The 21,982-nt window shown below is 44.7% G+C and overlaps 1 protein-coding gene across 1 annotated transcript in view; it reads left to right on the forward strand.

Annotated features, from left to right (window-relative positions):
- Positions 1-19,203, forward strand: part of LOC144685320 (papilin-like) — a 260,238-nt gene extending 241,035 nt beyond the window's left edge. The window contains exons 23-30 of the mRNA XM_078549730.1: positions 385-464; positions 5,667-5,780; positions 5,862-5,963; positions 7,095-7,138; positions 11,639-11,720; positions 11,972-12,139; positions 18,529-18,702; positions 19,064-19,203. Of these exons, the coding sequence (XP_078405856.1) occupies positions 385-464; positions 5,667-5,780; positions 5,862-5,963; positions 7,095-7,138; positions 11,639-11,720; positions 11,972-12,139; positions 18,529-18,702; positions 19,064-19,101 (802 nt within the window). The 3' untranslated portion in view covers positions 19,102-19,203. The remainder of the gene's footprint in view (positions 1-384; positions 465-5,666; positions 5,781-5,861; positions 5,964-7,094; positions 7,139-11,638; positions 11,721-11,971; positions 12,140-18,528; positions 18,703-19,063) is intronic.
- The last annotated feature ends 2,779 nt before the right edge of the window (positions 19,204-21,982 follow it).

The following is a 21,982-nucleotide window of genomic DNA, read 5'->3' on the forward strand; positions in this document are numbered from 1 at the left end:
CAAGTTCCCCCTGCATTACAGACTCAAAACCAGACCCCCTGCATTACAGTCTCAACCAGATCCCCCTGCATTACACACTCAACCAGATCCCCCTGCATTACAGGACTGACCACCAGATACCCCTGCATTACAGAGTCATCCAGATTCCCCTGCATTACAGATTCAACCTGATCCACCTGCATTACAGGTTCAACCAATTCCCCTGTGTTGCATGCTCAGCCAGATCCCTCTGCATTACAGAATCACCACCAGATCCCCAAACATTTATACTCACCACTAGATCCTTAGGCAATGCTGACTCACCACCAGATCCCGTGACTTGCCGCTGGCTAAAGTTAAACAAATTTTTAGCATTCTCTATGTCATTTATTATTTTATTCTTAGGAATGGAACATGTGTTAACCTGACAGGACAATACGAGATTCAGCGTAGTTCAGGACACTTTGTGTTTATCCCTTCTTCAGGTAAGGCAAAAATGAATTAAAATCGTTTTAATTAAAATGGATGTACTTTATATTTGTCCCTACTTCAGGTAGAGGCAAAACACTCATTGAAAATAGATATGGAATTCCATCAGCTGTCATCCTTGTCCTGAGACACTTCACCGAGATGTGAAGAGAAAGAAACAGGGGAGATGTTGAAAAGATTAGTTACTGGGCAGTTAGTAAGGAGGCTTTTAACCAGTAGAGGAAACTGAAAAATCAGACAGTTTCAAGGAGGTGATTCCAAAGGGAAGGACCGAGGTTTCTGGGCCATTGGCTGCCCGTTTTGGGCCGAAGGAAGGTGGGTTAGAGAAAAGGCTAGCGAGGGAAGAACTGGAAGAAATTGAGGGGCTTTTATAGCGGGCTGGAGAAGGTTACAACATGGGGAAGGTCAACGTCATGGAGGAATTAAAACACAAGTGTGATTATTTGAAATGGGTCTTTGAGGAACTGGTGCCAATTTAGGCTAGCTTGGGGCTGTGAGGGGCAGTTGGAACTTGATATGCAATCAAATTGTTGCAGCAGAGTTTTGAAGAAACAGAAGTTTGTGAAGGATGGGATTCTGATCAGGATAGTCCCACTCCAGAGGCTTTAGCTCAAAACAATAGAGGCTGATTTTTCAGTGCTGCCCTATCAGAGATACGGTCTTTCAGAAAAGATGTTAAATCAAGATCCTATGTGGTCTCTAATGTGAGTGTAAACAATCCTCCGACTCTAATTCAAAGAAGAGCAGGAGAATTCTCCCTGGTGTCCTGACCAGTATTTATCAACATCACAAAAACAGATTATCTGCTCATTTTCACATTGCTGTTTGTGGATTGGTTGTTGTGTTTCCCATAATGCAACTAACATTTGTTGCTCCTATGAAATGAATATTCATTGCTCTTTGTGGGATCTTGCTGTTCGCAACGTTGCTGCTGTGCTTCCCTCATTACAACATTGATTTCAGTCCACGCATTGTGCTAATGTCACCGGGCTAGTAACCAGAGGCTCAGGCTGTTGCTCTGGGAAGGTATTTACTTCATTGCAACATTGACTACACTTCAAAAATGGTTTACTGACTGCCAACTGCTTTGGGATGCCCTAATGTTGGCAAATCCAAGTCTCTCTTGTACATTATTTAATTTAATTATTTGTTTCCTTGTTGCTTTTTGTGAAAGGGATGTTTCCCATATTCGCATCTAGAGCTTGCAGACCAGTTCCACTGCAGATTCATGTCGATCCCTCAGGCCAGTTCCACTCCAGATTCATATAGATCCCTCAGACCAGTTCCACTCCAGATTCATGTTGATCTCACAGACCAGTTCCATTTCAGATTCAAGTAGATCACTCAGGCCAGTTCCACTCCAGATTCATTTTGATTTTGCAGACCAGTTCCACTCCACATTCATGTAGATCCCTCAGACCAGTTCCACTCCATATTCATGTAGATCCCTCAGACCAGTTCCACTCCATATTCATGTAGATCCCTCAGACCAGTTCCACTCCAGATTCATGTCAATCTCGCAGACCAGTTCCACTCCAGATATATGTTTGATCTTGTAAACCAGTTCCACTCCAGATTCATGTCGATCTCGCAGGCCAGTTCCATTCCAGATTCATGTCGATCGCTCAGGCCAGTTCCGCTCCAGATTCATGTTGACCTTGCAGACCAGTTCTGCTCCAGATTCATGTCAATCTCGCAGACCAATTCCACTCCAGATTCATGTCAATCTCGCAGACCAATTCCACTCCAGATTCATGTTAATCTCCCAGACCAGTTCCACTCCAGGTTCATGTTGATCTCGCACACGTGTTCCATTCCAGACTCAGGTAGATCTCGCAGGCCAGTTCCACTCTGCATTCACGTTGATCTCACAGGTCAGGTCCACACCAGATTCATATTGATCTCGCAGACCAGTTCCACTCCACATTCTTTTAGATTCCTCAGACCAGTTCCACTCCAGATTCCTCTGGATGCAGGAAGGATGTTCCCGATGGTAGGGGAGTCCAGAAACAGGGGTCACAGTCTGAGGATATGGAGTAGACCATTTAGGACTGAGATGAGGAGAAATTTCTTCACCCAGAGAGTGGTGAGCCTGTGGAATTCATTACCACAGAAAGTAGTTGAGACCAAAACATTGTATGTTTTCAAGAAGGAGTTAGATATAGCTCTTGGGGTGAAAGGGATCAAAGGATATGGGGAGAAAGCGGGAGCAGGCTATTGAGTTGGATGATCAGCCATGATCATAATGAGTGGCAGAGCAGGCTCGAAGGGCCGAATGGCCTACTCCTGCTCCTAGTTTCTATGTTTCTATCTCACAGACCAGTTCCACTCCAAATTCATGTTGATCACGCAAACCAGTTCCACTCCAGGTTCATGTTGATCACACAAACCAGTTCCACCCCAGATTCATGTTGATCATGCAAACTAGTTCCAGTCCAGATTCAATCAGGACTCACCAACAATAATTCTGAATACAGCTCATGAACCTCAGGAACAAAGCCTTTGCTCATTTGTACCAATGTCTCACCCTGGTAAGAATCTTTGGCCATGATTGGATGGGCGTGATCTTAATGCAGTTCCCTCATTGGTGGATAAATCCCCAAACAATATCCATTAGCAAATGGAGAAAGCAGGAAAATAATGGGAATTGAAACAGCAAAGTTCTGATTAACACCACGGGGAACTATCTGATTTGGTGCAATGTCGGTAGTTTTGGGGGTTGAAGGGTGGAAGAAGGTTACAGAGATAGGGAGGGGTGAGGCCATGGAGTGATTTGAAAACAAGGATGAGAATTTTCCTTTCCGACTTTGCTCAATTGATAACCATGTAGGTCAGTGAGCACAGGGGTGTTGGGTGAATAGGACTTAGGGCAGGTTAGGATGTGGGCAGAAAAGTTTTGAATGAGCTCATGTTATGGAGGGTGGGAGATGGATGGCTGGCCAAGACTGTGTTGGAATTGTCAAGTTTAGAGCTAACAAAAGCATTCATCAGGGTTTCAGCAGCAGATGAGCTGAAGCTGATGGAGTCAGATGATGTTATAGAGCTGAAAACAGGTGGTCTCAATGAAGGTGCGGATATGTACTTGGAAGTTCATGTAGGGACCAAATATGACACCAAGTTTGCAAATAATTGAGTTCAGCCTTACAGAGTTGTCTGGGAGAGGGATGGAGTTGGTGGCTGGGAGTGGAGTTTGTGGTGGTGACCAAAGACAATGGCTTCAGTATTCCAATATTTAATTGGAGAAATTTCTGCATGTTCAGTAACGGATGTTGGACAAACAGTCTGACAATTTAGAGACATTGGAGAAATCGAGTGATGTTGTAGTGAGATAGAGCTAGGTGTTGTCGGCGTACATGTGAAAACAAATGTACATAGAACCATAGAACCATAGAACACTACAGCACAGAAAACAGGCCATTCGGCCCTTATATTCTGTGCCGAAATATTATTCCACTAGTGGAATTTGACGTTATATTTCTGGAGATGTGACAGAGAGGCAGCGTGTAGATGAACAAAGCATATAATTATACAAATCAGGAGCAGGAGCAGGCCATTCAGCCCCTCGAACCTGCTCCGCCATACAATAGGATTAGGGCTGATCTGATTGTAACCTCAGCTCCACATCCCACCTCCACCCGATAACCTTTGACTCCCTTGTTAGTCAAGAATATAGTCAAACCTGTGCCTTAAATGTATTCATTGACCCAGTCTCCACCACTCTCCGGGGAAGAGAATTCCAGAAGCTAATGCACCTCTGAGAGAAAAGAATTCCCTTCATCACAGTCTTGAATGGGAGTCCCTGATTTTGAAACTGTGTCCCCTCGTTCTAGTCTCTCCTACAATGGGAAACATCCATTCAGCATGCACCCTGTCAAGCCCCCTCAGGGTCTTACATGTTTCAATGCAGAGTGGCTAAGGAAAGATCCATGGGGGACACCAGAGGAGCAGGAAGAGAAGCCATTGCAAGTGATTCTCTAGCTACGATTAGATAGATTGGAATTGGATGAGTGCAGTCCCACTCAGCTGGACAACAGTGGGGAGGCGTTGGAGGAGGATGGAGTGGTCAACACTGTCAAAGGCTGCAGGCAGGTGGAGAAGAATGAGAAGGGAACGTTTATCTTGGTCACAGTCACATAGGATGTCATTTATGACTTTGATAAGAGCGTTTCAGTAGTGTGGCAGGAGTGGTTGGAGGGATTGGAGGGATTTAAACATGGGGTGAATCTTCCTGTTCCCCACCCCACTGTGGTGGGTTTAATAGCAGGCGGCGGGAAGGGCAATGCAACAGGAGATGAAAAGTCAGTTTGCCACTGGCGTACAATGACAGCGGGAAAGTGCGCTCTCGCCTGTCATGGGAGGTCACCATTCCCCCAGAGGCTGGCATGAATCAGTTCTGTATCCTGTTAATGGGCAGATGGAGGCCCTGCCCAATCATCTATGCCGCCAGCAGGTTTTCACACCGGCCCAGAAGACGTCTGGACCAATGCCACTGTCAGACTTACGAGCAAGGAGGCCTGGGACACTTCACGGAGATCGGAAGGGAAGATGGAGGCCTTTAGCGAGCAGAGCCTGGACCACCATGTGCAGCATTGGCTGAATGGAGTATCTACGACGTGGATCTTCTAACTTCAGGGCCTTTCCGGAGGTTCGGTTTCCATCTTCAGGGCCTTTCCAGAGGTTCAGTTTCCATCTTCAGGGCCTTTCCGGAGGTTCGGTTTCCATCTTCAGGGCCTTTCCAGAGGTTCAGTTTCCATCTTCAGGGCCTTTCCGGAGGTTCGGTTTCCATCTTCAGGGGCTTTCCGGAACTGGATCTTCTGATTTCAGTGGTGGATCGTCTGATGCCCGACACCTTTTAAACAGGGTGCCTGGAAATGATGGTGGGTTGCGAGCCATCCAGCCTGACCCTGTCGCGCTAAACATCGGGAAACCCCCAACTACATCACTAATTATGCCAATGCCATGCGCAATGGCGCAAATTCTCAGCAGCCTCCATGGTGGGAAGCTCTCCCTGTTCCCACACCCGCCACGGGACTTAGTCACGTTCTAGAAAATGCCGCCAATGGAATCCAGGAAAGATGTGTACGGGTTTGGGAGTTGACAAGGATTTGGGAGAGGAAAGGGAGGTTGGTAATTTGTAAGGACAGAGGCGTGTAACCAAACAAAGAAATGATTAAACAGTCAGTGAATTTGTTTTCCAGTTTTTGAAGTCACTGCAGATATTCGAATAATCGAAACCAACTACCATGAGTATGCTTTTATATTGTACGACAGAATGAAGGGGATCAACCAGACAAAGTCAGTGGCCCTGTACGGTAAGAGATTCTACACCTGCTCTTTCACACATCGTTTTCTAAGTTTGATTCTGGAGTTTTAACTGAATGCTCATCTCCCAGGAAGGACAAGGAAGCTGAGAAAGGAAATCAATGAACAATTCATACAGTTTGCATTGAAACAAGGGATTCCAGAAGACATGATTCTACTTCTGCCTGAACGAGGTGAACACATTGAGGCCCTGAGCCTCATTATAACCTGTAATTCATTCTCAGTGATACACTATTCGATAAATAGATATCCCAAACCACTTGTTTGGTTTTCAGCAACTTAAACATTCACTCCCTCCACCACTGACGCACAGTAGCAGCAGTGTGTACCATCTACAAGATGCACTGCAGAAACTCACCAAGGTTCTTACACAGCACCTTCTAAACCCACGACCACTACCATCTAGAAGGACAAGGGCAGCAGATAGATGGGAACATCACCACCTGGAAGTTCCCCTCCAAGCCACTCACCGTCCTGACGTGGAAATATGTCGCCTTTGAGGTAAGGACTCCATCCCATTCTCCCAGTTCCTCCACCTCCGTCGCATCTGTCTGATGATGCTACCTTCCAAAACGGCGCTTCTGACATGTCTTCCTTTTTCCTCAGCCAAGGGATCCCTCCCATTGTGGTTGCCAGGTCCCTCAACCGTGTCCAACCCACCACCTGCACCTCTGCCCTCACTCCTTCCCTTCCCTCCCAGAACCATGATAGGGTCCCCTTGTTCCAGTGAAGCCCAACGCAAACTGGAGGAACAGCACCTCATCTTCCGATTAGGCACTTTACAGCCTTCCGGACTTAACATTGAGTTCAACAACTTCAGACCATGAACCTTCTCCTCCATCTTGACCCCGTTTTCAATCCAATTTGTTTTTCCACAATGGCCCACACCCACCCTCCTCCCACCCCCCCAGGGCCATCTGTCACTTGTTCTTATGCTTTGCTTTCACAGAGTGCTGACCCTTGTTCTGCTCTTAACACATTTTACCATCTTACCTTAATCAGCACCTTCTTTAGTCTTTAACACTGCCAGTGAAAAAAAGATATAAAAGGAGGTAGAGTTAGAGAGAGAGATATAAATGAGAAGAAAAGAGACAGAAAGAAATGAAAACATTTGACATCAGTTCATCTGTTTCTAACATTATTTGGAATCTTTGAGATCTGATTATTACACTGTAGTTAGATGAGGAGGTTAATTCAGGCCTTTTATCGCCCCAGAACCTCCCTGGATTTTAGTGAACATTATGAATGGCTGATGTTGGATTGTGTTTACAGACATGCTTCTAACTGTTTGTCTATCCTAACAGGAGCGTGTGTTCCATGGGAGCCCATCCCAGCCTCACCCGTCAAGGTGAGTCAATCCTTCATTCTCTTCCTAAATAATAGGCCGAGATGACAGAGGGTGTTACAAGTTGAGTATCCCAGGATTCAGTGCATGGCATATGTACTGAGTGGAGTGTCCCACAGATAGTTGCTGGATGATATATTAAGTAGAGTGTCCAAGGGATTAGTGATGGGAGTTGTACTGAACGGGCAGACTGGTCCTGTGACTGGTACTGTGGAGATGTAAAAAAGAGGTTTGATGAGGGTAATATGGTTGATGTTGCGTATTTAGACTTTCAAAAGGAACTTGATAAAGCACAGCAAAATGGCAATCAATTTAAGCTCAGTGGTGGGGAAGCTTTTTGAAATGATGATCCAGGAAAAATTTAACATTCCCTTACAAAAATATGGATTAATTAAGGAAAATCAGCATGGATTTGTTAAACACAAATTCTGGTTAACTAACTTGATTGACTTCTTTGATGAGGTCACAGTGGATTGTTGAGGATAATGTGGTGGATGTGGTATATAGGGACTTCCACAAAGTATCTGATGAAGTGCCACATAATAGACTTTCCAGCAAAGTTGAAGCCTATGGAATGAAAGAGACAATGCCATCATGGCTATGAAGATGGAAACAGAGAATGGTGGTAAAGGGTTGTTTTTTGGACTGGAGGAAGGTATACAGTAGGGTTTCCGAGGGGTCAGCACTAGGGCCACTACTTTTCATGATATGTATTAATGACTTAGATTTGGGTTTACAGGGCAAAAGTTCAACATTTAGAGATAACACAAAACTTGGAAGTTTTAGCAACTTTGAGGAGGATAATGATGGACTTCAAGAAGATATAATCAGGCTGGTGAAATGGGTGGACAAGTGATGGTGAAGTGCAAAGTGATTCATTTTACTAGGAAGGATGAGGAGGGATAACATTAAACAAAGGACACAATTCTAAATGTGGTGCAGGAACAGAGGCTGAAGGTGCATGGGCAGGTTGAGAAAGTGGTTTAAAAGGTACCAGGGGTCCTGGGCTTTATATATAGAGTCACAGAGTACAAAGCAAGTTAATGATGATGAATCTTTATAAAAATCTGGTTCAGCTGGAATATTGGGCAGAATTTAACAGAGCCTCTTGCAGCGACATGTTGGCAGGGGTGGGCCGGGAGAAATAGGCGGGATGCCCCGAGCCTGACTCTCGGAGAAGTGTCCCTCCCGCATTTAGTGAGGGGCCGGAGGGGCCCGTCTTGGGAACTCCACCCACTGGAGATAGAATGTCAATTAGGCTTGTTAAAGATCCACTGAGACCAACTATCACTGAGCCACTGCGCCTTAATGGTGCTCAGAGATTTAGCTGGCCTCAGATGGGGTCTCCCATGCTCTCAGAGCTGCTCAGCAAACAGGTTTGCCAGCGGCCTACCAGGTGGTCCCATACTCACAGGCACTCAGTGCCTGATTGAGGAACCCAGCATCAGGCAGTCAGGGGCTGCTGAAGCCAATCCCTGCCCTTGCATCCTACTCCCCTACTCCCCTTCCTGAGACCCCCACCCCACCCCACCCTCACTTAATCTCTCTCCAGGCCTCCAGTGACGATCCCTGGTGAAGGCCTTTCTGAATTACCGGCAGCAGCCACTACTACTCCCAGTGGCACTGCTGGTACAGGAAAGATGCTGGCCTCTGATTGGATGGCAAATTTTGGGGGCTGGATCCTGATTGAGTGGGAGCCCGATGCAGTCTAGGTAAATGTCAGTTCTCTAACCATGTCACCTTAACTAAATTCTGCCAATTGTGTCCAATTATGAACACCGGATTTTAGGAAGGATATGAATGCTTTAGAGAAGGTGCAGAAAAGATTAACTAGAATGGTTCCAGGGATGAAGGACTTCAGTTACATTGATAGATTGAAGAAACGAAGGTTGTTCTCCATAAAAAAGGAAGGTTGAGAGGAGATTTGATAGAGGTATTCAAAATCATGAGGGGTGTAGACAGGATAGATAGAGACTGTTCCCATTGGTAGAAGGATTGAGAACCAGGGAACACTGATTCAAGGCGATTGGCAAAAGAAGCAATGGAGACATGAGGAAATCTTTTTAATGCAGTGAGTGGTTAGGTCTGTAATTGCTCTGCGGTGATGTGGTGGAGGCAGATTCAAGTATGGCTTTCAAAAGGACATTGGATTAGCACCTTCAGAGGAGTGAATTATTCTTGCAGAGAGCTGCCAGAGCCCTGATGGGCTGAATGACCAACAGTAACCACTTTATGGGCAGAATTTTCTACCTGCCGGGCGGGCGGGCCCGACCCAATCTCTGGCAGGCGGGGAGACGACCCTGCCGGAGAAGCGGCATTTTATATCGGCGGGCCAATTAAGGCCCGCCCAGCGTGACGTCTGGCGGGAAGTGCTATGCGCTTCCTGTGTGGGCGGGGGGGGGGGGGGGGGGGGGGTGTTCCCCAAAAGTGAGAGTGCGTTCTTTTGCTGACACTTTTAAAACCTTTATAAATTAGAGAAAAAAAATCCTTAACATGTCCCCCTCATGTGACAATGTCACATGAGTTGGGACATGTTCATAAATTACACTAAAACTTTTTTAAACCGTTTAAATCCCTACATGAAACCTCATCCCGCCGGTGGATGAGGTTTCATGTTTTTTCAGAAGCCCGCCGGGGCTCCTGGCCTGCCCACCAACCTTAAGGTTGGACGGGCAGGTACACTAAGTACTTTAATTGATCTGTCAATGGCCTCAATTGGCCATTGACAGGTTAGCGGGCCCGCAGCTGATCTTACTGCGGGCCCGTCTTTGTGAAAATTTAAATGGGGCAGGATGACGTCGGGGGTTCCCCCCAATGTCATCCCGCGTCATTTTACGTGTCGGCGAGTGGGCCCCGCCCCCTGCTCGCTGACGGCAAAATTCTGCCCTATGATTCCATGATTCATTATAATAGGTGACAAAAACTAAAACCATTTGCATTAAGGAAATGGTAGCATCATGGATACAGTTTTGCGCTCTTCTCCTCCAGTTCTCTGCCCAAAGGTAGCTCCGACCCACAGCACCACGATCTCCAGCACAGGCAGCTCCTGAATCCACACAGCTGGAAGGGGAATCAAACTCCATACAGTTAGCACCAATCTGATCCACACTGGCTGCCCAAGAATTCTGAGTTGCTGCGGCAACATGCACTTTTACATGAATATTATAATCCAGAGAGTGATGGTAGGGGCTCCAATGTTCTTTCCATGGCTGACCAGGAATCTCTCCCACTCTTACCACCTGTCACTAGCGTGTGTTGGATGGATTTACAGGTTGATACTCAACCTGTTTGGCGGCATTATGAACACATCTGCCTGGGTCATCATGTCCTGGAGTAGGACTTGAACTCAGATTTGGTGTCAGAGGCCAAGCAACACAAGATCTCCTCTACAATATTGAACAAAGAACAAAGAGCAAAGAAAAGTACAGCGCAGGAACAGGCCCTTCGGCCCTCCAAGCCTGCCCCAATCATATTGCCCGTCAACTAAAACATTTTGCACTTCTGGGGTCCGTATCCCTCTATTCCCATCCTATTCATTTATTTGTCAAGCTGCCTCTTAAACACCTCTATCGTACCTGCTTCCACCACCTCCTCTGGCAGCGAATTCCAGACACTCACTACCCTCTGCATTAAAAACTTGCCCCACATATCTCCTCTATAGTTTTCTCCTCTCACCTTAAATCTATATCCCCTAGTAATTGGTTAAGGGACAGGAAGCAAATAGTGCTGGTGAATGGCTGTGCGTTTGGACTGGAAGGAAGTAAACAGCGCTGGTCCCCAGGGGTTGGTGTTGGAAGCTCCGCTCTCTTTGATTATTATTAATGACCTGGACTTGGGTTTTCAGGGCAGCATTTCCATGTTTGCAATGGAATGAAGCTTGTAAATGAAATGAGGAGGGTCAGGAGCAGAGTTCAGGAGGACACAGGCAGACTGGTGAAATGGGCAGACACACTGGATGAAGTTTAACACGTGAACAATTGGTGATACATTTTGGAAGGAACAATGAAGAAAGGCAATATGAAGTAACTCTCACAATTTTAAAGAGGGTGCAGGGACAGAGAGACCAGGGGCTGTATGTACACAAATATTCCCAGGTAGCAGAACAAGGTGAGAATGTTGTTTAAAAAGCATATGGGAGCGGTTTGGTTTATCACTAGAGGAATAAAGAACAGAAACAGGAATAGTGCAGTGAGGTGAACTGAGTGAGGTGTCCCAGGAACCAATGCTATGAAAAGCAGTTTAACTGAACAGATCACATGGTTAGTTTGTGTTTGAATTTGTTTGTCTCAGACGTTTCCTTAATCCAATTGTCTGAAAGAAATTCTAATAACATTTCTATGAAGTTTGTCGGTGCTCTGATTACAGCTGCTTTTGAACACCAGGTTGTATATTATGCAACTGAATCCAGAAGCACTATGAGCTTAGACTAAACAAAACTTTCTTCACATTTACGGTGCCCATATGATTACTGATATGTTTTCTCCACCCCTCTCTCTGTATAAGGATCGTGCACGGAGAACACTCGGAGCAGAAGATGAGGAAGGGTCTGCCTTTGGGTTCCTCATGAACACAACTCGCAGTGCAGGTGGGAACAGTATGGGATACAGTACTGAGTACAGCAATGGGTACAACACTGGCGGTATTACTGAGAGCAGAATGGAATACAGTACTCAGTGAAATATTTTATACAGCACTGTGAGAGTAACTGTGTGAGGATCACTTCTGATCCCTGGCTTACTGGAGTCTGAGTGGTTGGGGTCCTAACTGACCAGTTATGCTTTTGGAGGTTTTATGTAACCATCGATAAATTAATCTTGTCTCTATCTTTTTCTACAGAATCCTGCAAACTGATCCCTGATGCTGGTCCCTGCTTTGGTCGTGTATCCAGATTCTACTACAACCACACCTCGATGACCTGTCAGAAGCTTAATTATGGAGGTTGTCTTGGAAACGGGAACAATTTTAAAACGGAGCGGGAATGTTTGCAGACCTGCAGAACTGTAGGTGAGGTAACAAACTAAAGCAGTGAGTGTTCATTCCCTCATTCCTACATTGTGCATACATTACTCTATTCCTACATCGTGTGTAAATTCCTGTGTCTCTGAGTCTGTGTACATTCCTCTGTTCCTGCAGCGAGTGTACATTCCTGTGCCTCTGCAGAGTGTGTGCATTCCTGTATTCCTGCAGTGAGTGTACAATCCTGTGCCTCTGCAGTGAGTGTACATTCCTGTGCTCCTGCAGTGAGTGTACATTCCTCTGTTCCTGCAGCGAGTGTACATTCCTGTGTTCCTACGGTGAGTGTACATTCCTGTGTTCTTGCAGTGAGTGTACATTCCTGTGTTCCTGCAGTGGGTGTACATTCCTGTGTTCCTGCAGTGAGTGTACATTCCTGTGCTCCGACACTGAGTGTACATTTCTGTGTTCCTGCAGTGAGTGTACATTCCTGTGTTCCTGCAGCGAGTGTACATTCCTGTGTTCCTGCGACGAGTGTACACTCCTGTGCTCTTGCAGTGAGTGTACATTCCTGTGCTCTTGCAGTGAGTGTACATTCCTGTGTTTCTTCAGCGAGTGTACATTCCTGTGCTCTTGCAGTGAGTGTACATTCCTGTGTTCCTGCAGCGAGTGTACATTCCTGTGTTTCTTCAGCGAGTGTACATTCCTGTGTTTCTACAGTCGGTGTACATTCATGCCTCCAGACAGTGAGTCATGGATCAATTACCGCACAGAAGATAGTCATTCAGCTCACCAGTTTCATGCTAGCTTACTGTAGAGCAATCCAATGAGTCCCATTCCCCTGTTTGATCCCTGTAACCATGTGAGTTTATTTCACTCAAGTACCTGTTCAATTTCCTTTTGAAATCATCCATCATCTTCACTTGCAGCAGCCTCACAGATAGCGAACTGCAGCTCATTACCACTTGCTGCATAACACAGCTCTCCCTCACATCCCTCTACATCTCTTCCCCAAGACCATTCATCTGTGTTTCCTAACCCTATTAGCATCAGCTAATGGGAAGAGTTTTTCTTTGTTTACCTGATCGAAACCTGTGATAATTTTGTCCACCTCTATCAAATCTCCCCTCAATCTCCTTTGTCTCAAGGAGAACAACTCCAGCTTCTCCAGTTTAACTCTGTGACTAAAATCCCTCATCCCTGGAACATTCTGCTAAATCTCCTCTGCACCATCTCAAGGGCCTCACATCTTTCCTCAAGTGTGGTGACCAGAATTGGATGCAATACTCTATTCCATATACTTTGTTAACTGCCACCTTTGAAGATCCATGCACATCAGCCCCCAGGTCCCCCTGTTCCTGCACACTGTTTGGAACTGTGCCATGAAGTCAACATTGTCTCTCCCAATCCTTTCTGTCTAAGTGCATCACCTCACACTCACGTATTCAATCCTCCACTTTTCTGCTACCCTATCTATATCCCATTGCAGTTGAGTGATATCATCCTCACCATCAGCCACATTTCCAAGTTTAGTATCATTGGCAAATTATGAAATTTTACTCTGTATTCCAAAATCCAAGTCATTTATATATGTCAAAAAAGTTGTGGTCCTACACTTCTCTTCAGCTCTGAAGAAGGGTCATACGGACTCGAAACGTTAACTCTGTTTCTTTCTCCACAGATGCTGCTAGATCTGCTGAGTTCTTCCAGCATTTTCTGTTTTTGTTTAAGATTCTGAAAGGCTTTGACAAGGTAGACACTGAGCGGTTGTTTCCCTGGCTGGGGAATCTAGAACACTGTCTCAGGATAAGGGGCTGTCACATTTGCCACTCTCCCATATCCAGGGAAGTTTGGAAGATTATGGTAAGCCCTTCCACTATCTTCACCCCCAGTTCCTTAGCAAACTGGGATGCAAACCATCCGTACCAGTTAACTTATCCATTCTAAGCATATCCATCCTTTCCTATCAATCTTTCTTTTCAATTTTTCACTCCATCCATTGCCACTACCATCTCTGCTTCTACCAATATTTTGTCAGCATCCTCTTCCTTAGTAAACGTTGAGACAAAGTACTCATTATGCATTCAAACCTTACCCTGTGTCTCTAAGCATGTCTCACCCTCCTTGTCCCTAATAGGACCCACTCCATCTCTTACTGCCTGTTTACTATTTACATGCTGCTAGAGTTTTTTGGTTCCATTTACTGCCATTCTATTCTCTTTATTATCTCTTTGCCAGTCTTATTTCCCTCTTCACTTCCCTTTTTACATTATTGTATTTGGCCTGACTCTCACTAGAAGAATTCATCTGACATCCCTCATACATCACACACAGTGGAGAGACATTGACATAGTGGTAACATCACATGGTGGCATGGGTTCAAATCCCACCATGGCAGCTGAATGTCAATTCAATTCATTCATAAATCTGCAATATGAAGTTAGTCTCAGTAATGGTGGCCATGAAACTAGTGTCGGCTGTTGTAAAAACCCATCTGGTTGACTAATGTCCTTTAGGGGAGGAAATCTGCCATCCTTTCCCGATCTGGTCTACATGTGACTCCAGACCCACAACAATGTGATTCATTCTTAAATGCCCTCTGCAATGGCCTAGCCCAGCTCAATTGTCCCAAATCACTACAGAAAGTTTCAAAACAGAGTCACACCATCACCTTCCCTAGGGCAATTAGGGATGGGCAACCAATGCTGGCCTCGCCAGTGACACCCACGCCCTATGAAAAAAAAATATACACCCTTTTTTCATGTTTCATCATATTCTTTATCTCCATCACAGGTATGTACCTATCAATCAAGGGGCACAAGCTGTGTGTATATCAATCGGGGCACAGCAATCTGTGTGTATATTGATTGGGGCACATCAATCTGTGTGTATATCGACCCAGGCAAACCAATCTGCGTGTATATCAATTGGGGCACACCAATCTGTGTGTATATGGACCGGGGCACACAAATCTGTGTGTATATCAATCGGGGAACACATATCTGTGTGCATATCAATCGGGGCATACCAATCTGTGTGTATATCAATCGGGGCACGGCAATCTGTGTGTATATCGACCAAGGCACAGCAATCTGTGTGTATATCGATTGGGGCACACCAATCTGTGTGTATATTGACCGGGGCACACCAATCTGCGTGTATATCGATTGGGGCACACCAATCTGTGTGTATATTGACCAGGGCACACCAATCTGTGTGTATATCGACCGGGGCACACCAATCTGTGTGTATATCGATCAGGGCACACCAATCTGTGTGTATATCGACCGGGGCATAACAATCTGTGTGTATATCGATCGGGGCACACCAATCTGCGTGTATATCGATTGGGGCACAGAAATCTGTGTGTATATTGACCGGGGTACAGCAATCTGTGTGTATATCGATTGGGGCAAACCAATCTGTGTGTATATTGACCGGGGCACACCAATCTGCGTATATATCGATTGGGGCACACCAATCTGTGTGTATATCGACCCAGGCACATCAATCTGTGTGTATATTGATCGGGGCACACCAATCTGTCTGTATATAGACCCAGGCACACCAATCTGTGTTAATATCGATCGGGGCAGACTAATCTGTGTGTATATCAATCGGGGCACAGAAATCTGTGTGTATATTGACCCAAGCACACCAATCTGTGTGTATATCGACCTGGGTACACCAATCTGTGTGTATATCGATCGGGGCACACCAATCTGTGTGTATATCGACCGGGGCATAACAATCTGTGTGTATATCGATCGGGGCACACCAATCTGCGTGTATATCGATTGGGGCACAGAAATCTGTGTGTATATTGACCGGGGCACAGCAATCTGTGTGTATATCGACCGGGGCACACCAATCTGTGTGTATATCGATTGGGGCACACCAATCTCTGTGTATATTGACCGGGGCACACCAATCTGCGTGTATATCGATTGGGGCACAGAAATATGTGTGTATATCGACCCAGGCACACCAATCTGTGTGTATATCGATCGGGGCAGACTAATCTGTGTGTATATCGATCAGGGCACACCAATCTGCGTGTATATCGATTAGGGGACACAAATTTGTGTGTATATTGACCCAGGTACACCAATCTGTGTGTATATCGATCGGGGCACAGAAATCTGTGTGTATATCGATCGGGGGGACAGCAATCTGTGTGTATATCGATCGGGGCACACCAATCTGTGTGTATATCGACCCAGGCACACCAATCTGTGTGTATATCGATCGGGGCACACCAATCTGTGTGTATATCGATCGGGGGGACAGCAATCTGTGTGTATATTGGCTGGAGTGCACTAGTCTGTGTTTATTCTCAATTGGGTTACACCAATTCATGAATATCTCTACCAGGGCACAGTCTGTATCTGGTTCGCTATACAGTAAGTCCTCACTATGTGCATTCCTGAAAATCGCCACTTTAAGTGAATCAACTTGATGTGAATCATGGTTTCCCATAGGAATCAAAAGCTGGAGTTAGATTCCACTGGATGTTTCTTGCCCAGAAAAAAACAACGTACAATCTTTAAAACTGTACCAAATGTGTGCAGGATTCTGCATTCCTCACTGAAATAATTAGCAAAATATCATAAATCACTAAATATAAAAGAAAAGCTGTAAAAATTCAAATTAGATAACACTCAACAGTCTCTCACTCTCTCTTATTAAAATAGAAAATGCTGGAAAAACTCAGCAGGTCTGGCAGCATCTGTAGAGATAGAAACAGAGTTAACATTTTGAGTCTTCAACTCTGGAGAAGAGTCATACAGACTCGAAACGTTAACTCTGTTTCTCTCTCCACAGATACTGCCAGACCCGCTGAGTTTTTCCAGCACTTTCTGTTTTTACTTCAGATTTCCAGCATCTGCAGTGTTCTGCTTTTATCTCTTTTTAGGCAGTCGCCTGGGTGACTTGTTGCCACTCCAGCTCAACGGGTTGGGGAGATGTTTTACCCCTTCAGAGATGCTTTGAGGCAATCCCTAAAGTGTTTCAATGGAGTTGGCTTCGAGTGATTTGTGTCTTGTTTTTTGTTTCAATGATGCACACAGGCCATCGACATTGTCGCTGAGCTAACTTTGTTGGTAACACATTTTGCTAACATGAACACATATCGGCAGTATCTGGACTGTATCAAAACAGGATCCAACCTGTGCTACCTGACCTTCAACCCCCAGGTCAGGTGACCCCCTATTGTGTACAGAGTACCGTATAGTATCTACACTACCACAGTCAGCTATCACCATGACAATTTGGAGCCTCAATGTTGGGCATGTTGGCTTGGGGGAAGACCCAGCTGTTGCACCGTAGGACGTAGCCCAAGCACTCGAGTAATATGGACTGCTCGCTCTCCTGCCTCAAGACTTCCTAAAACATCCAATTTCACGGCTAGGCTGATGGCTTCTCTTGCTTTCTTTACAGCAGTAGGCACACTACCACCGCCTACTGGCCGTTACTCACTCATGTTTAAAAATGATTTTAATTTCCTTTCCTAAAACCCACAACAAAACTCCAAATTTAAATTAAATTAAAATCTTCCAAATTTTTGTTTGAATAAAACAACTTTATAAGTGATTTAAAAGTCTCATCCAAAACCCTGGCTTTGGATGCCTCTGTTTCTTAAATACATCATCAATGTTGCCTTGAATACAGGACCAGGCTACAGAACAATGCCACAAGACGCGATGACACGCGAAACAGGAGAACATGTTATGGCAGAGATCAGCACTAATAACAAGGAAACAGGACATTAAACAAATACCACTTTATAGCGAATCCACCTAAATCGGGGCATCTTAAAACAAAGACTTATTGTATATCAACCAGGGTACACCAATCTGTGCACCCTCAGTCAGGGCACACCAATCTGTGAACACCCTTGGGTGGGGTGCACCTCTGAGCAGATGCATTACAACTCAATGGACAGAGTGACTGCTCCAAACAAATGGGGGAAAAAAGCTACACAACACAAATGGGTGGGGGCAGGTTAAAAATTTCCTCCAATTTCTGCCCTGTTGCTCCTCATGGACATTGTCGTGCTTTTCTAATGATGTAAAGGCACCAATCACTCATAAGGGGGATTGGGTAAACACACTGTGCATTCATTTCTCTAGACTAGGCACACGGGAATATATTTACAAAGGTATAAAACTGGAAGACACATCAGCAGCAGAGGTGTGTGTGTGTGTGTGCACTCAAAAGCAAAAGTGAAACTAAAACTAGATTGCATGACATACTTCCTTTCTAGTGATGTCATGCTGCAACCCCTTGGAGGCTATTACAACAACCTTGTGCTCAGTTAATCTTTATGTCTATGTCTTGACAGTGAATATGTCAGCGTGCCATTCCACCATGGAAGCTTCACTCTGTTTAACTAGTCTTCGTGACTCAATTTCCAACATGTCTCTGTTCCTCTGTTGCAGCTGCCTGTAGATTGCCTATAGAAGCTGGCCCATGCAAAGCGATTATTAATCTCTGGGCATTTGACTCGGTAATTGGTAAATGTGCTGCCTTCCAGTACAGTGGGTGTCAAGGAAATGGCAACAAGTTCTATACCCAGAAGGAATGTGAGGAGTACTGTGATGTTGTCCCGGAAGGTACTGCATATGTTCCTTTGACTGTCTGTCCCAGCTGAACCCTGATATATTTCTACTGGGAGTAACTCCATCTCCTGATCACTTCCATTTCACAAGCTTGGACATGGTAGAACTCACAGCGACCAATCAAAGTTCTGCTGGTGGCTGAAGTAGGATAGTCAGAGCACACGTGTCCAAGGGAAGAAATCAGAAGCTTCTTACCTTAGATGGGATGGGGGCTAAATATTGTGAAAAGGACAGAGTATCCCTGAGAGTTAGAGAGGAGAGTACAGAGAGAAACTGCTGTATGCTTCATGTATTGTTACACTGTGGCACTAACCTGTAACGGACGTGAGATAACTGTTCCTATTCTCTTTTCCAGGAGAGGATGGGCTTCTGGCTGTTCCAAAGAAAGTGTAGCCGGAAATAAAAGAAGAAAAAATTGAGAGCAGTGATGAAAAGTCATTAAAGTGATGTCTTAACACGATCCATTAGACACATCATATGGGCCTGATCCGAAAGGCAGAAGGGAGAGTTTACACAAATTCAGGCTCAATATTGTGATGATGCTTTCAAATATATCGATCAATAAAACTACATAATCAATCATTTGTCTCCAGCATGTGGATTGTTAAATGTGCAATGTTCTGTTTTACACAAGGAATTCCCAGGTCCTTTCATAGGCCTCAAATTATTGCTCGATTGCATTGATTCTTTTGGTAAATTTTGCATGATATTGCTCTCATCAGCAAAAAAAGAACATGAAATATTAAGTACAAGTTGTGTTTTTTTATTTTTTTAAAGGATGTGGGTGTTGCAGGTAAGGCCAACATTTGTTGTCACTTCCTAATTGCCCTTGAGAAGGTGTTATTGGGCTACCTTCCTGTACTGCTGCAGTACACCTGCTGAGTGTCTGCTAACTATCTGTGGGCCTTTGAGGAGGCTCCAGTGGTTAAACTGGATATTTTGGATGCTTGGAGCCTAAGCTCAATGTTGTGAGAGGTTTGAATCAAATTATTTTTACAGTTTATTGGGAAACTGACCATTGTACACCAATTTAACTAGAAAATAGTTTTGTATACTTTGTAAAAGTCTTTTTCCGCAATTTAAGTTTTTCAAAAGTGTTGAACCAACATTGTGATTTAAAATGCAGATAAGCTTGAGCAGAATCCCAAGGAAAAACAAGTGCAATTATGAGCACAATTTACACTGAAATTGGTGATTAGTCCAAAGCGGAAATTCTACCTCATAGAGGAAGACCAATCAGCCCATTGTACCTTTGCCAGCTCTTTGAAAGAGCAATTCCACTAGTCCCACTCACCTGCTCTATCCCCATGATCCTTCCATTATTTCCTTTCAAATATTTTGTCATTTCCTTTTGAAAGTTATTATTGAATCTGCCTGCACCATGCTTTCTAGTCGTGCATAATTAGGTCATAATGACTGCCTGTGTTTAAAAAAAAATCTTCTGATGTTCCCGCTGGTTCTTTTGCCAATTATTTTAAATGCTTGTCTGCCAGTGTCTCCTGTTTCCTCAATCCAAAACCTTCATGATTTGAATGCCTCTATTAAATCTCCCTTCACATTCTCTGCTGTAAAGAGAACAACCCCATTTTCTCTTTACATTTTGTTTTGGTTCTGCTATTTCATTTTTTTATTCTTCAATAATGGGATGTGATCATCACTGGTAAGGCCAGCATTCATTGCCTATCCCTACTTGCCCTTGAGAAGGTAGTGCGGTTTCTTCATGAACTATGCAGACTGTGTGGTGTTGGTACTCCAACAGTGTGCCTTGGGAGAATTCTAGGATTTTCAGTGGAAGTGAAAGAATGGCAATATATTTTCAAGCCAGGATGGTGTGTGACTTGATGGGGAACTTGCAAGTGGCAGTGTTCCCACGCACCTGCTGTTCATGTCCTTTCTCCTTGGTGGAGGTAGCAGCTTTGGAAGGTGATGTGGAAGGATCCTTGGCAAATTGCCATTGTGCATCGTGTAGACGGTACTCATTGTAACCAATGTGCACCAATGGTGGAGGGAGTGAATGTTTAAAGAGGATGCGTTGCCAATCAAGTAAGCAGCTGGATGGTGTCCAGCTTCTTGAGTGTTGTGGGAGCTGCACTCATCCAGGCAAGTGGGAAGTATTCCATCACACTCCTGACTTGTGCTTTGTAGATGGTGAACAGGCTTTTGGGAGTCGGGAGGTGACTCACAGCAGAATTCCCAGCCTCTGACCTGTTCTTGTAGCCACAGTATTTATATGGCTAGTCCAGTTCAGTTTCTGGTCAATAGTTTGACAAAGTACCACATAAAAGGATGTTAACAAAGTTGATGCTCATGGAATAGGAGGATCAGTAACAGTTTGGATAAAAAATCGGATTAAGGATAGAAAACAGCAAGTGTGGTAAATGGTTGTTTACAGACTGGAGGTTTGGAGACAATGTGGTCAATGCTGGAACAGTGCTTTTTCTGATATACATAAATGACTTGGGCATTGGAATACAGGGTAAAATACAAACTTTGCCAATGATACCAAAGCTGTTTGTGACAAACAGTGAAGATGATGCTAATCAACTAAAACAGGACAAGCTAGCAGATTGGCAAACAATTGTTAGATGAAATTTAATACAGGGAAGTGTGAGGTGATGCATTTTGGAAGAAGGGATAGGGAGAAACAACATAGGTTTAATGGCCCAGTTCCAAAGAATGTGCAGGGACAGAGGGATCTGGGGAGATCATGTGGTGATGGTGATGGAGGAGTCTGGGACATTGGCTGATAGCTATAATTTGGTGAGGATGACTATGTCAGGCTGTTGCTTGACCAGTCTGTGGGACAGCTCTCCCAATTTTAGCACAAATCCCGAGATGCTACTGAGATGGAGTTTACAGGATCAAATGCCCGAGTGCCTTTGTCGAGTCTGAATTCAATGCCTCGGTCCAAACCACTTCTCGGTGGGGTTTCATTCTTCAAATTCCTTTCTGAGGGTGTTGATAAAAATGAGAGGTTGGCTAATTCATAGGACACTAAAAGAGGCAGTTACATTCAACTGTAATAAAAACAGAAAGTGCTGGAAATACACTGGCAGCATCTGTGGAGAGAGAAACAGAGTTAACATTTTGATTTGAATATGACTCTTCTTCAGGACTGAAGGAGGGTAAAAATGTGATGAGTTTTATGCCATTGAAAGGGGGGAGGGGGAAGAACAAAATGTAAGGGCTGGGAGAGGTTGGAGGGCAAGGGAGATTAAATGTCAAAGATGTCATGGAACAGAAGGCAAAGGAAGTGGTAATGGTTGTAGTAAAG

The sequence above is a fragment of the Cetorhinus maximus genome, chromosome 10 (genome assembly GCF_964194155.1).
Source record: "Cetorhinus maximus chromosome 10, sCetMax3.hap1.1, whole genome shotgun sequence".
NCBI lineage: Eukaryota > Metazoa > Chordata > Chondrichthyes > Lamniformes > Cetorhinidae > Cetorhinus > Cetorhinus maximus.